This window comes from Rhagoletis pomonella, unplaced genomic scaffold (genome assembly GCF_013731165.1).
Source record: "Rhagoletis pomonella isolate Grant_MI unplaced genomic scaffold, Rhpom_1.0 Rhpom_scaffold_00007, whole genome shotgun sequence".
NCBI lineage: Eukaryota > Metazoa > Arthropoda > Insecta > Diptera > Tephritidae > Rhagoletis > Rhagoletis pomonella.
This window is the reverse complement of record NW_023458561.1, coordinates 10,885,254-10,898,191: the sequence shown is the minus strand read 5'-3', so window position 1 is coordinate 10,898,191 and position 12,938 is coordinate 10,885,254. Positions and strand designations below refer to the sequence as shown.

Sequence of the window (12,938 nt, the reverse complement as noted above, 5' to 3'; positions counted from 1 at the left end):
TCTCAGTTGTCAACTCTACGATGACGTCACGCTAAAATTACTCTCACAAATTCTGCTGCAATCGGCACAATCTTGTATGCTATCATTCTTGGTGCATACCTATGACTACAGTTGATGACACGATAATGACAATTGAACTGTGACAACGCGCTAATAGAGCTGTTAATTCAAATTTAATTGTAATGTAATTCTAATGTTTATGTAATTGATATTGTAAATATATTTCTGATTTTCGTGTACCAAAGGTTAATCAGGTCAACCCAATAACAATTGAGTATTTCAAAATTGGTATCTGGCATAAGGGGACTATATATACACATGTATTCTCGATGAACACACTTTTTAATAGCGTATACTATATAGCCTTGAAACTGGCCCTTCAGGTCTTCTTTAGATTTAGTTAGAAATGACACAAAAATTTTATTGAACATACAAAGTTCATCTAAGACGATCATGACAGAAGCTTGGAATACAAAAATAGCAGTTGGTTCGATAACCGATTGATCTTACTTATCTACTGGATTTTGATAATTTATTGACGTGCTACTTTGTTTTCAAAGAAAATACCAATTATATTGCTGAAAAGTTAAATTAATACCCCAAAATTTGTCTATATACTACATGTATAATTATGAAAGATGTTGTACGTTGGCAACTTGTCTCTCTAATTCGGCCACTTTGAACGCCTTCCAAATTGGCTCTTTGACAAACTACTTTTTATTTTACTGCGAGTTCAAATAAAAAAGTACAAAATCTTACATATACGGAAAAATTGGCATTACTGATAGCTTTTGCATTTTGTTTTGATCATTCGATTCGATGATTCAAATATAAGTATTAATGAAATAAAAACAAAATTGGGCCTTAAATAATAATAATAAATCGTTAAAAAAAAAAAAAAATGCAAAAGGTTATATTATTCAATGTATCGCTAAAAAAAATCCTTAACTTTCCGTTACTACAACGGAAGGTAAAGAAAATATAGGAAATCTACTACTATTTTCTAAAGCTTGCTCCATTTCTTCTCCGTTCTCCCATACTTCCATACAACATACAACACCTTTAGTTATTTCATCATGGCGCATTCCAATAATTTGTTGTTTAACTGAAATTCCATGGTGAGTTTATGCATGATTTTTTTTTTCAAAAGTTTTCCATCAACCAGGTCCGTGAACAAAGCATTTAATTGTAGACTTCTCTATTTTGTAAGAGACTGGAAGAAAAGTTTTCGACCCATGTATTAACCTTACCTTTAGCTTACTATTTCTATTTAATAATTTCATAGTCCACTAGCTGCTTTAGGATTCAACATGAGATTTCCAGCAAATTCTGCTTTCAACCAGTTGTCTAAGTTTGTTGAACGATTTTCTTTTTTTCCAGAAGTACGAGTAATTGTCACTTATTAGTGAGATGATAATATACACGTACATACATACATAGTATATTTAATTTTTTATGTTAAGGAAGTTTTCTTCTTCTTCTTTTTTGGTGCTGTAACCGCCTAAGCGATTTTGGACGAGTTCAGCAAAGCACGCCAGTCGTTTTTCCTCTGTGTCAACTGACGCCAAGTGAAGCCAAGTCCTTCTCCACCTGATCTTTCCATCGCAGTGGGGGCCTCCCTCTTCCTCTGCTACCACCAGCGGGTTCCGGGTTGAATACTTTCAGAGCTGGAGCGTCGGTGTCCATTCGAACGACATGACCAAGCCAGCGGCGCCGCTGTATTTTAATTCGCTGCACTATGTCCATATCGTTGTAAAGCTCATATAGCTCATCGTTCCATCGTCTGCGGTACTCGCCGTCGCCAACGCGTAAAGGCCCGTAAATCTTCCGCAAAATCTTTCTCTCAAACACTCCAAGAGCCGCCTCATCGGATGTTGTCATTGTGCATGCTTCTGCGCCATATACCAGCACGGGCATGATGAGTGACTTATAGAGCGCGGTTTTCGTACGTCGAGAGAGGACTTTACTCCTGAATTGCCTACTCAGTCCAAAGTAGCACTTGTTGGCAAGAGCGATTCTACGTTGGATTTCAATGCTGACATTATTATCGGTGTTAATGCTGGTTCCCAAGTAAACGAAATTCTCTACTTTCTCGAAATTGTAACTGTCAACAGTGACGTGGGTGCCAAGGCGCGAATGTGCTGACTGTTTGTTTGATGACAGGAGATACTTCGTCTTGTCCTCGTTTACCACCAGACCCATTCGCTTTGCTTCCTTATCCAACTTGGAAAAGGCAGAACAGACTTCGCGGTTTTTGTTAGCGATGATGTCGATGTCATCGGCGTAAGCCAGCAATTGCACGCTCTTATAGTAAATTGTTCCTGAGCGGTTCAGTTCTGCAGCTCTTATTATCTTCTCCAACATCAGATTAAAGAAGTCACATGAAAGGGAGTCGCCCTGTCTGAAACCCCGTTTTGTGGCGAACGGCTCGGAGAGGTCTTTTCCAATTCTGACGGAGCTGGTGGTATTGCTCAACGTCATTTCACACAGCCGTATGAGTTTTGAGGGGATGCCAAATTAAGACATAGTGGCGTATAGGCAACTCCTTTTAGTGCTGTCAAAAGCGGCTTTAAAGTCGACAAATAGGTGGTGAGTGTCGATCCTTTTCTCGCGGGTCTTTTCCAAGATTTGGCGTATTGTGAATACCTGGTCTATGGTGGATTTGCCAGGTCTAAAGCCACACTGATAAGGCCCAATCAGTTCATTGTTTTACTTTTGTTTAAATATTTCAATACTACTATTTAGGGCCGTCATCGGGTTAATTCATTCGTGACTAGCAAAATATACCTTAGTCGTCGCTAGATTAGATACATCGATATACGAAATGCAAATCATAGATATAGCAGCACAACAATCGATCCAACATTAAATGAAATACACAAAATACTATGTGTGCTGTGCAATTGGAAACTCGGCACAAAAATAAATTAAAATATACATTTACACAATGGTGCAATAAAAGTAAGATGATGCCAGTAAAGTGGTGTTTGTCATAATTTTGACAATTTCAGCAACCTTTTTGGCAGTGCCGCCTATTTAATTTTTCTTAGAAATGTTCCAATATCCTTTTTTTTGCTGTGAAAACCTTCATGTAAGAAGCCAGACTGTTCTTTTTCGCAATTTTCCTACTAATCTATGAACAATTTCGACAATCAAACCATATACATATCGTGCCGTCTCTGCGTTAATATCGCATATTCAATAGTCGAGATAATGTAAGAAGAGAAATGCCTTGCATTTTTTATACCTTTCATGAGCATGAAATGGTATCATAACTTTGGTCCGATGTTTGTAAGTACCAGAATAAGGAGAGATAGACCCACTTAAATGATCAGAACGCCGAGGTGAGTCGATTTAACCATGTCCGTCTGCCCGTCTGTTTGTATGCAATCTAATCTCTCAGTTTTCGATATATCCCAATGAAATTTGGTAGGTGGGTGTATTTTTTAATATCTTAATCATTTTTCGGAATCGGAAGGATCGGACCACTATAACATATAGCTCCCATACAACTGATTGTTCAGATATGAGTTTTTTCGTTATAACTTCTCCATTTAGGTAGCCAGGAACATGAAATTTTGCAGTACTTCCATCCATTATCAACAAAAAACTTAGGGTGGAAATTACAAAGATCGGGTCGCTATAACCTATAGCTCCCATACAACTGATTGTTCAGATATAAGATTTTCCTTTATAACTCCTCCATTTAGGAACATGAAATTTTGCACTGTTGTCACTCATTATCAAAAGAATACTCTCAGTGAAAATGGCGAAGACCGGGTCGCTATAACCTATAGCCTCCATACAACTGATTGTTCAGATATGCGATTTTTTGTTTAACTCCTCCATCTATGCAGCTGGGAACATGAAATTTCGCAATATTTCTACCCGTTATCAAAAAAATACTTACATTCAAAATGGCGAAGATCGGTTCGCTATAACCTATGGCCTCCATACAATTGATTGTTCAGATATGTTTGTTATAACTCCTCCATATATGCAGCTAGAAACATGAAAATTCGCACCATTTTCAATCATTATCAACAGAAAGTTTACTGCTATAACCTATGGCCTCCATACAACTGATTGTTCAGATATGGGGCTTTACTGTAAAACTCCTTTATTTGGACAGCTTCTTCTTCTTTATTGGCGCTGTAACCGCCTAAGCGATTTTGGCCGAGTCCAAAACAGCACGCCAGTCATTTCTCTTCTGTGCTAACTGACGCCAATTGGAAATGCCAAGTGAAGCCAAGCCCTTCTCCACCTGGTCTTTCCCACGCAGAGGAGGCCTTCCTCTTCCTCTGTTACCAGCATGGCGGCCCGCGTTGAATATTTTCAGAGCAGGAGCGTTTCTGTCCATTCGAACGGCATGGCCAAGCCAGCGGCGCCGCTGAATTTTAATTCGCTGCACTATGTCTATATCGTTGTAAAGCTCATACAGCTTGGACAGCTAAAACCGATAAATTTCATAAACTATTTTATAAATAATAATAGAAAGTCTACTGAGAAAATCATCAAAATCTATGCTGTATAAGCTTTAACTCTTATACCACTGATTGTTCAGATACCAGTTTTTGCGATATATCTCCTTTATTTAGGAAGCTAAACCCATTAAAATGTGTTACCGGTTTACATATCGATCATTTAGATTGGTGCTATATAAGGTATATCTTCCATACCTCTGGTTGTTTAGATATGATTTTTTTTATATGTGTCTCCTCTATCTATGTATGCTGTGAATATATAAATTTTTACAAATGCAGTAATCTATTAAAATTTTCAGATGTTCATAAAAGATATGGAGCCTTCGGCAGCTCTGGTCTTACTTGTTACTTAATATGTCTGGTTCTACTAACACTAGTGAGCACCCACATTAAGTTTTTGTTATATTTTCAAACAGTGGGTCGCTTAAACTGTATAAGGTTATGAGTGGCAATATTAGTTTTCCCAAAAAATTTAGATACGGGTTAACGCAGAAACGACACGATATGGAATATCCTCTCTCTCTCTCTCTGGTCCGCGTCTGACCCACATTGGGCGGCAGGACAATTCTCACCTGACAGTAGGTATAAAAGCCAGTTTATATCTCGAATGCGCCCCCCGTACACGGTGAAGCAAGCTTCAGCGGTCCAAATGGAGGGAGCAGTCCTCTGTCTAAAGAAATCTCTCAACGAATGTTACGTAGCCACCTGTCCCGAGAACAAACCTCCCAGGTGACACACAAGGCGGTGGACGGTGGAACTAAGGCAACTAGTAAGGCCTTCAATAGAGCGAAGTTCACTAAGGACGTGGAGGATTGGGAAGAATAACGTCGCAACTTCAATGTGTCCAAGAAAGAGATAAAGAAGGTATCGTGGTCGAAATTCTGTGAGGACCTTGAAACGAAAATTAAAACCGCTCGATTAAGAAGGTGCCCCTCAAAAAACGTTGCTCCTCCCGGTTTTCTGGAAAAGCCAGGAGGAAGGCACACCGGATTCAGCCTTGAAACACTAGAACACCTGATGGACGTTCCCTTCCCTGGGTGCGGCAACGCAAGGGACACAGTTACCCCTGTACTAGCACACCCTATAACCCATAGGCAAGGTAGTCCAGTTGACGAAATGATCACTGCTACACTACAAATCTACGGGTCCAGATGGAATATTTCCCGCCATGCTACAACGAGAAAGTGCCACGGTAACTCCCTGGCTAAGAACCATCTATACGGCGAGTTTCCTCCTTAGCTATATTCTAAAGCCATGGAGGGAGGTAAGAGTGGTCTGCATTCCCAAAGCAGGGAAGACGGGTCACAGTATCGCTAAAGACTTTACACCCATCAGCGTTTCATCATTTATCCTCAAAATAATGGATAAGATTCTAAGTCCGCAGACCACGCGACGCCTTACTCCTGAGAACTTCAGCGAGGCCCATCATGCCCACCGCTAAGGTCGGTAGGTCGGTTGAAACAGCCCTGCACGAGGTTGCCGGAAGTATAGAAAAAGCACTAAACCATAAAGAATATGCGCTGGCACCCTTTTTGAACGTGGTAGGCGTTTTATCTCTTATGATGTGGAACCCGTGCTTAACGAATTGTGACGAAATCTACACATCTACATGGTATCGCGCTTGCTCTGGCCACGGCTTGACGAACTAGGAACAAGTAGTTTATTAAGACTTTCAAAACCAAACCTTAGGCTTTTAACAGGAAAACTAACGGAACACTGGACCATTGACCATATCGCACACCGTCTTCAAAAGAGTCACCATTCAGAATAATACGTTTCTCAGAAAACGTGAAAAACTATTTCTTAGCACATAATAATCATATCGGCAAGGGCGACTTTACCTTACGTTTTTTTTAACAAATTATTACAAAAATTTTCTCCAGCTTTTGCTGAAAAATGCCAAATTTTGAGTTGTGACTCTTTTGAAGACGGTGTGCGATATGACAGTCAGGTTCGGAGCACCGCATAACGATTTCTGTATATGCTGTAGAGATGAGGAGGAGGTAGAATCCGTCCAACACTTCCTTTGTGAGGGTCCAGCACTCCGGGGGAATGCCTCAAGAGCCTTCGAGAGCCAGGATACCTTGGGCAAAACTCCACTGGAAGGATTGCTAGGCTTAGCCAGAGAATCAAATTGGTTCAAAGACATGTAGAGATAGGCATGCGGTTAACTAGCCCCCACCCCGCATCAGTGACCGGACTTCTACCACATTGTGGTAGATCTGCCACTTTTATGAGCATCTACCACATTTACCACTCAGGGTCTGAAATCTACCACACATTCGCGTTTTTGAGTAGTTTTATTTTTGCTTGACATAATTTTCTTAATTTTACACGATATGGTAACAAGAATGATATAATGCAATATTCTTCATTCCCGGCGACGATGAAATTTTTCAAGTAAAAGTAAACAAAGCCGAATGTGAGGATTAAATAAACTGTAAAATAGTAAATTTTCTCAGTAATACATTTTTCGTTAGGAAACGCCGTTTTATTGTGTTAAATTGCAAAATATGTGATTTATAAAAAGAATTAATAGCGAAAATGTTAAAAACCGGCGAGTTTTGTGAAAGTATTAGCAAATTTAAGTGCATGAAAGGTTTCTGAGGCGTTGTTTACTTTTACTTGAAAATTGTGAAAATCGGCAAATCCCAATTAGCTGTTTCTGCAACGTGCCACATTTGCTCGCTACTTCGTGATGTGATAAAAAGAAAAGCTGGCAGCACTCCACTAGGTTGCAGAAATTTCTTAAAATATCTTCGAAAAATATATTGATATAGAAGGAACTGCTTTACACTGTCAAGGAAAAGAATTGCCAAAATTTGACGCAATTTTTAGCAACTTCAATCTTCCACTTTATTATACTAAAATTAGATTTTTATAGAGTCTAATTAAAAAGTTTGCAATTTAGGTGAAACCTTGCAGAATTTTTTTAATTTTTGTACAAAGTTTGATCCAAACCCAGAGATGTACCACGTTTTTTTGAAATCTACCACATTTTTTCCCAGATTCTACCACACAGAAGTCCGATCACTGCCCCGCATTTAAAATGATAGTATGCACTTTTTTTTTATATACTCGTATGTTTCGCCATTTATTTATGAAATGATTGGTGCATATTTCATACTGTTTCGTATGTGTGTGTAAGTGTGTGAAACGAAAACGATTCATATAAAATGCATAAACATAAAGGACGAGTAACTTTTATAAACAAAATCTGTTATGATCCTACCATTGATTATTTGATGTTCCAAATGCTCCAGGCCCACTAACTCTGCGCTGAGTGTGTTTTACGTGCATTTTCTCCACGCATAAAATGCTGTGTGAACGCTCTGTCTACGGGAACACACTACTGTCTGTCACCATACTTTTCACTGGTTGTCTCTGCTCGTTTTATTTTATTTACATATATCGTCGACGGTGAAAGTTTTTGACATCCTCACTTTTACTACACTGGCTCCTGTGCGTACATCTTTCTTATGCTTCACTTATAAGAATGTCCATATGTATGGATTCATGTATTTATTGAACAAAACATGTGTGCATTCATACATCTGCTTCTACTATAAATATACGCACATTCATATGTATGTATGGCTATGCAGGAGTTCAGTTCTGTTGAGTGTCCTTTAGTTGAAAGGTGGTGGGTGGGTGGCTGGTGGCTGGGTGGTTGTTGCAACTAATTTCATTCAACTTTGCACCTCTGCATTTGAAGTGCATTCCGCATAGATATTTGGTAGGATATTTGATAAAAGAAGTTGTCGTTGCTGTTGTTTGTGGATTTGGTGGGTACAGTACGAAATACTAATGTAAAAAGGACGTACTAGTGTAGATTTCTTACGTTACTATATACGTATGTATGTATTTTTATACTCGTAATAGATGTGTAGGTACAATAGCACTTTAACTTCTATGGGATGTAGTACATACATATGTTGTAATAATAAATAAGTAGGCAGGGTTTGAGTATCGATGTCGCTAGTAACTACAGTAGCACTTAGTATTTATGTATGTATATACTAGTTCAGTTGAAAAAATCGGCGTACTTTCTATTAATTTTACTTGAATATATGTACATACGTAATAAGTTTTGCTTATTTGTATGAATATATTTGCTTAGTTTTCAAAATTGGAGTCAAATTATAGTAATTTGTAATTTATTTTCTATTAATTTTCTATTTATGTACTAGTAATGCTGTTTAAGTTTTGTAAAGAAATAAAAACAGAACCACGTATGTTTGGTGAAGGGTATATTCATTTATGCCGTTATTAGAAACGTGGTGTGATTCGCGCAGTAATTATTATATAATGTGTGTTGTTGGCAAATTCCCTGTTTATCACAAATTTCTACCCACGATTACATACACTTTCATTAAGCACCGCACTAGATTATGTTTTCAGAAAAAGCAATCGAATTTTTAGTTCCACCAGTGCTTTAAAAATAATTATTTAATTAGAAATATATATAATTTTAATATAGATTTTTCATTTTCATGATCCTTTTGTGTTTAAATTATGTATGCAGCTCTTATTTCTTATTTCATTAGTGCAGGTACATGAATTTCTTTTTATTCAAACTCTTTACGGAATTACATTCGCTATGTTAGATATTCTTATTTGATTATGTAATTGTTTTCATTTTCATTGAATGTGAGTGATGCACATTCACTTTCTTCGTCATAGCGAACATCACATGCACATACTCGCTAGGTTATAGTATGTGTTATGACATGTACATTTGTATGTACGCATACATACATTTGTATGTATGTATTTTATGAATTATATACGCTCGCAAATCATATTGCTTTATTTTCCTTCAAGCCTCCGCACTCACATACGCTTGCACAAAGTTTGTAGGACACGGAGAAAAACACTTTTAGCACTTTCTACATTCTCGTATTGTACATAAAATTCCGATACTCAAAGTGAGTTATTAAATTGGTATGTAGGTATGTGAGCAGCAATCACTTGCTTTCAGGAGCACCCCTCTGAAGGCGTACAATGGTTCACCATCTCGTATATTTTGGGCCACACATTTTGCCGATTATGAGGACCAAATTTTCTTTTACACACTCAAACATATTTATATTATTTCTATATTTTAACAAATAACTTGGTGAAAAGGTGAATCGAATATTATGTGACTTGTAAAATCAATGCTTCCCATTTGACCTCTATTTTTTTATTAATTTTTCGCAAATTTTGTATATCTATGTACATATGTAATGTAATATTTTTCACCGCTAACACATTTCGATTAGGTGTTACACAATTAAGCACTTTTCAGATCCTTTGCGTTTTTTTATTATTTTACATAACATCCTAGTGCATTAGGGGAATTGTTTAATCAAAAGTTTCATTTGATTAGCCCTTTACTTTCACATTGGCCTGAACTACTCGATTCGGACTCCCCACTTTAAGTAAACCTGCCTTATTCACGGATGCATTGCTTTGACTTGTTATTTAACTTATCCGTATGAAAATCAATAAAGAATGAGCATGTCCTTTAGCCCGAAAGTTGGGCTATCCTCTATGTTATTCGAAGAGAGTGTGCGAGAGTGCTCTCAGGAGCACAACAATTGCGAGCTTTTCATTGCAACCGTGTTGTGTTTCATTCATAAAATCGAACGCACCCAACGCTCAGCCGCTTTTAAGTTAGTGTCCAATGTGAAAATTCGAATACTATATGTACATATGTATGTATCGTCACCTGAAATGCATAAAGACGTAACAACATGGTAAATGAAATGGAAAAAGTCATGACTTATATTTAAATTTTTTTTTTATAAAATGATGTGGGGAGTTGTAATTCGATGAAATCCATCATATAAAATAAATCAAAAAATTAGTTTTGAATTTTTTATTAGATATGACTTTTTGCATTTCATCGATGATGTTTGTTACGTCTTCTTGCATTTCAGATTACGGTATGTAATATGTATTTGCATAGGGAACCATGTGCATTTGTGTCATTCACCTTTAAATAAATTTTAACCCAAATTGTCCCATATTAATTTTTTTTCGATTTTTTTGGTTTCACCTATATACATTGTAAAAGTAGCGTTAAAGTAAAGGAAAAAATATGACTAAAACTTTGGGAGTAGTATAGTTCTGCCGATATCGGCCGTTGCCATATGGCAACACGGGGCATATTCCAGATGGATTGTTAGAAGACAGTATTTGGTTAAAATATGAAATAATAGAAACATTGTGTATAAGTTTTAATACATTTATTGATAGTATATGCATATTTTACGTGCAAAGCGGATGAAGAAGTTAATGAAAAATAGCAAAACATTTCAAACATAAACCCACATCACATTTTGCACAGGCTACTCGTCCTATAGTTTTACATACTTCACCAGCACAAAGAAGTTTTTTTGTAAATTTGTATGGGTCAGTGGTGTAGTCACAAAAAGATATAAGGTCCCAGTGTGGAGACCCCCGAGGCTAGGTATTTAGCATCGAGCTGTTAACTAAAGACCACAGAAAGTATTTGGGAGTAGTCTTGGAAGGTAAGCTGCTGTGGATGCGCAATGTTGAAGAAAGAGAGAAGAAGGCCAGTAACGCCCTTTCTGCATGTAAAATAATGCTGGGAGTCACTTGGGGTTTGTCACCTGCTCTGATGCATTGGTTCTACACAGCAATAGTCAGCCCAATACTGCTCTATGGCGCTTTGGTGTGCTGGAATGCCGCACAAAAGTCCTTATGCCTCGGGCCAATGGGGAAGGTGCAGCGCCTAGCGGCACCGTGCATCGCGGGAGCGCTGAGGTCCACTTCTACGGATGCTCTTTAAAATCCCTGCTGCGAAATCCGCACGTAGATTAACGGTCATAGAGAAATTAAATTTCAGAACCTTTGGGCACCACTTAATTGGGGCGGGAAGCACAAGCAGCACAGACTTCATGGCACCTAGCTTTAAGTGGAAACGAACTTTTTGCACAACGATTGAGGAAGAGGGATGGAAGTGAAACCTAGCCATAGATCCATAAAGATTTTCACGGACGGCTCTAAAATGGTTACGGGAGTGGGAGCCGGGATTTACTGCCGGGAACTGAATGTCAGGCGGACAATAAGGCTACCTGACCATTGCAGCATATTTCAAGCAGAGGTTTTCGCAATGAGGATAACTACAGAGCTAGCCCTCACCGAAACGACAATCAATTCAAACTTAAACCTATTCCAGGCGCCAATCAAGGCAGTTTCCTGATATAGTCCATAAACGTCATTTCATCCATAAACGTCCCTCGCAGCCTGGAAGCCATTGACAAGCTAGACGCTGATAAAAGGCTACATATCTATGGGTTGTCCGGTCACAAGGGTATCTAGGATAATGAAGAAGCAGATGAGAATGCAAAAAACGCCAGCAGTTTTCCCTGGAACAGACAAACTACATTCGTATACCACTTCAACACTTGTACAATGAAATATACGATAATATGATTAGGCAGTTCAGCGCTGGATGTAATGTGTTAACCGTCTACAAAACTGAAAAAATACATACAAACGATTTTTGTTTACACCGTCTCATACATGATGGTATTTTGCGTTGCCATATGGCAACACGGGGTCAATTTGGGCTAGCGAACATATCAAAATTTAGTAAAAAGAGGAACAGTTCACATTACGCCCCGTGTTGCCATATGGCAACGGACTTAAAAAACACTTAAATTATATAGCATGCACGATTGTTTTTTATTCTTACTTGTTACCAATAGAGTCACTACTGTTTTAACTAATATTTTGTCACTATCATATTTTGTAAATAAAAATAACGTTTTCTATAAATTCATGCTTACTTCTTTATATATGACATTTTGATGTTTTTTTGTCACTTCTAATTTTGTTTAAAGAACACACTTGCATTACACGGAAGCGTAAGCGTTTCGAAAGATACTCCTTTTAGGAATTAGTTAACGTACATTTAAGCATTTTGAAGTAAGCGGTTTTTGTTTTACACCCTCTTTAACATGATGTATTTTGCGTTGCCATATGGCAACACGGAGTCAATTTGGGTTAACTAATCGACCTCGTATGCGCGAGGCTTCGCCACGCGCTGAATGTGTACATAAGTAAGTACATATACGCAGCAGGTGGCAGCCCTATTAAAAAATTAAGCCTTATTGCACACCTAATGGCTAAGCCCTTTCATTTGACATGTTATGTTTTTAATGCAACGAACGGTGTGGATCTTATAATTTTTTATGCAGGCGGCAACTCTATTCCAAAAAATAAAACCTTAGTGCACATCTGGGGACCAAGTCCTCTCATTTAACGACTTTTTAGTACAAGTGGCAACCCTCTTCGAAAATATAAAATCTTATTGCACATCTGAACGCCTAGCCCTTTCCTTTGAGACCTAATTCTTTTTAAATGAATGAACTGCGCAAATCTGATGTAATTAACAAAAAATGCCCTCACGTATTATATGCAAGGTTGTAATTTTTAAAT

General features: G+C 37.9%; 1 protein-coding gene across 7 annotated transcripts in view; it reads right to left on the bottom strand.

Moving 5' to 3' along the window:
• LOC118742311 (potassium/sodium hyperpolarization-activated cyclic nucleotide-gated channel 2) overlaps positions 1-8,597 on the bottom strand; it is a 238,860-nt gene extending 230,263 nt beyond the window's left edge. For 2 of the 7 annotated variants that reach the window (XM_036474290.1, XM_036474291.1), the window contains exon 1: positions 7,717-8,551. In XM_036474290.1, the coding sequence (XP_036330183.1) occupies positions 7,717-7,784 (68 nt within the window). In that variant the 5' untranslated portion in view covers positions 7,785-8,551. Of the gene's footprint in view, positions 1-7,716 lie in introns of all 7 variants that reach the window. The other 5 variants (XM_036474287.1, XM_036474288.1, XM_036474292.1 and 2 more) reach the window with 5 other exon arrangements.
• Positions 8,598-12,938: the final 4,341 nt, after the last annotated feature.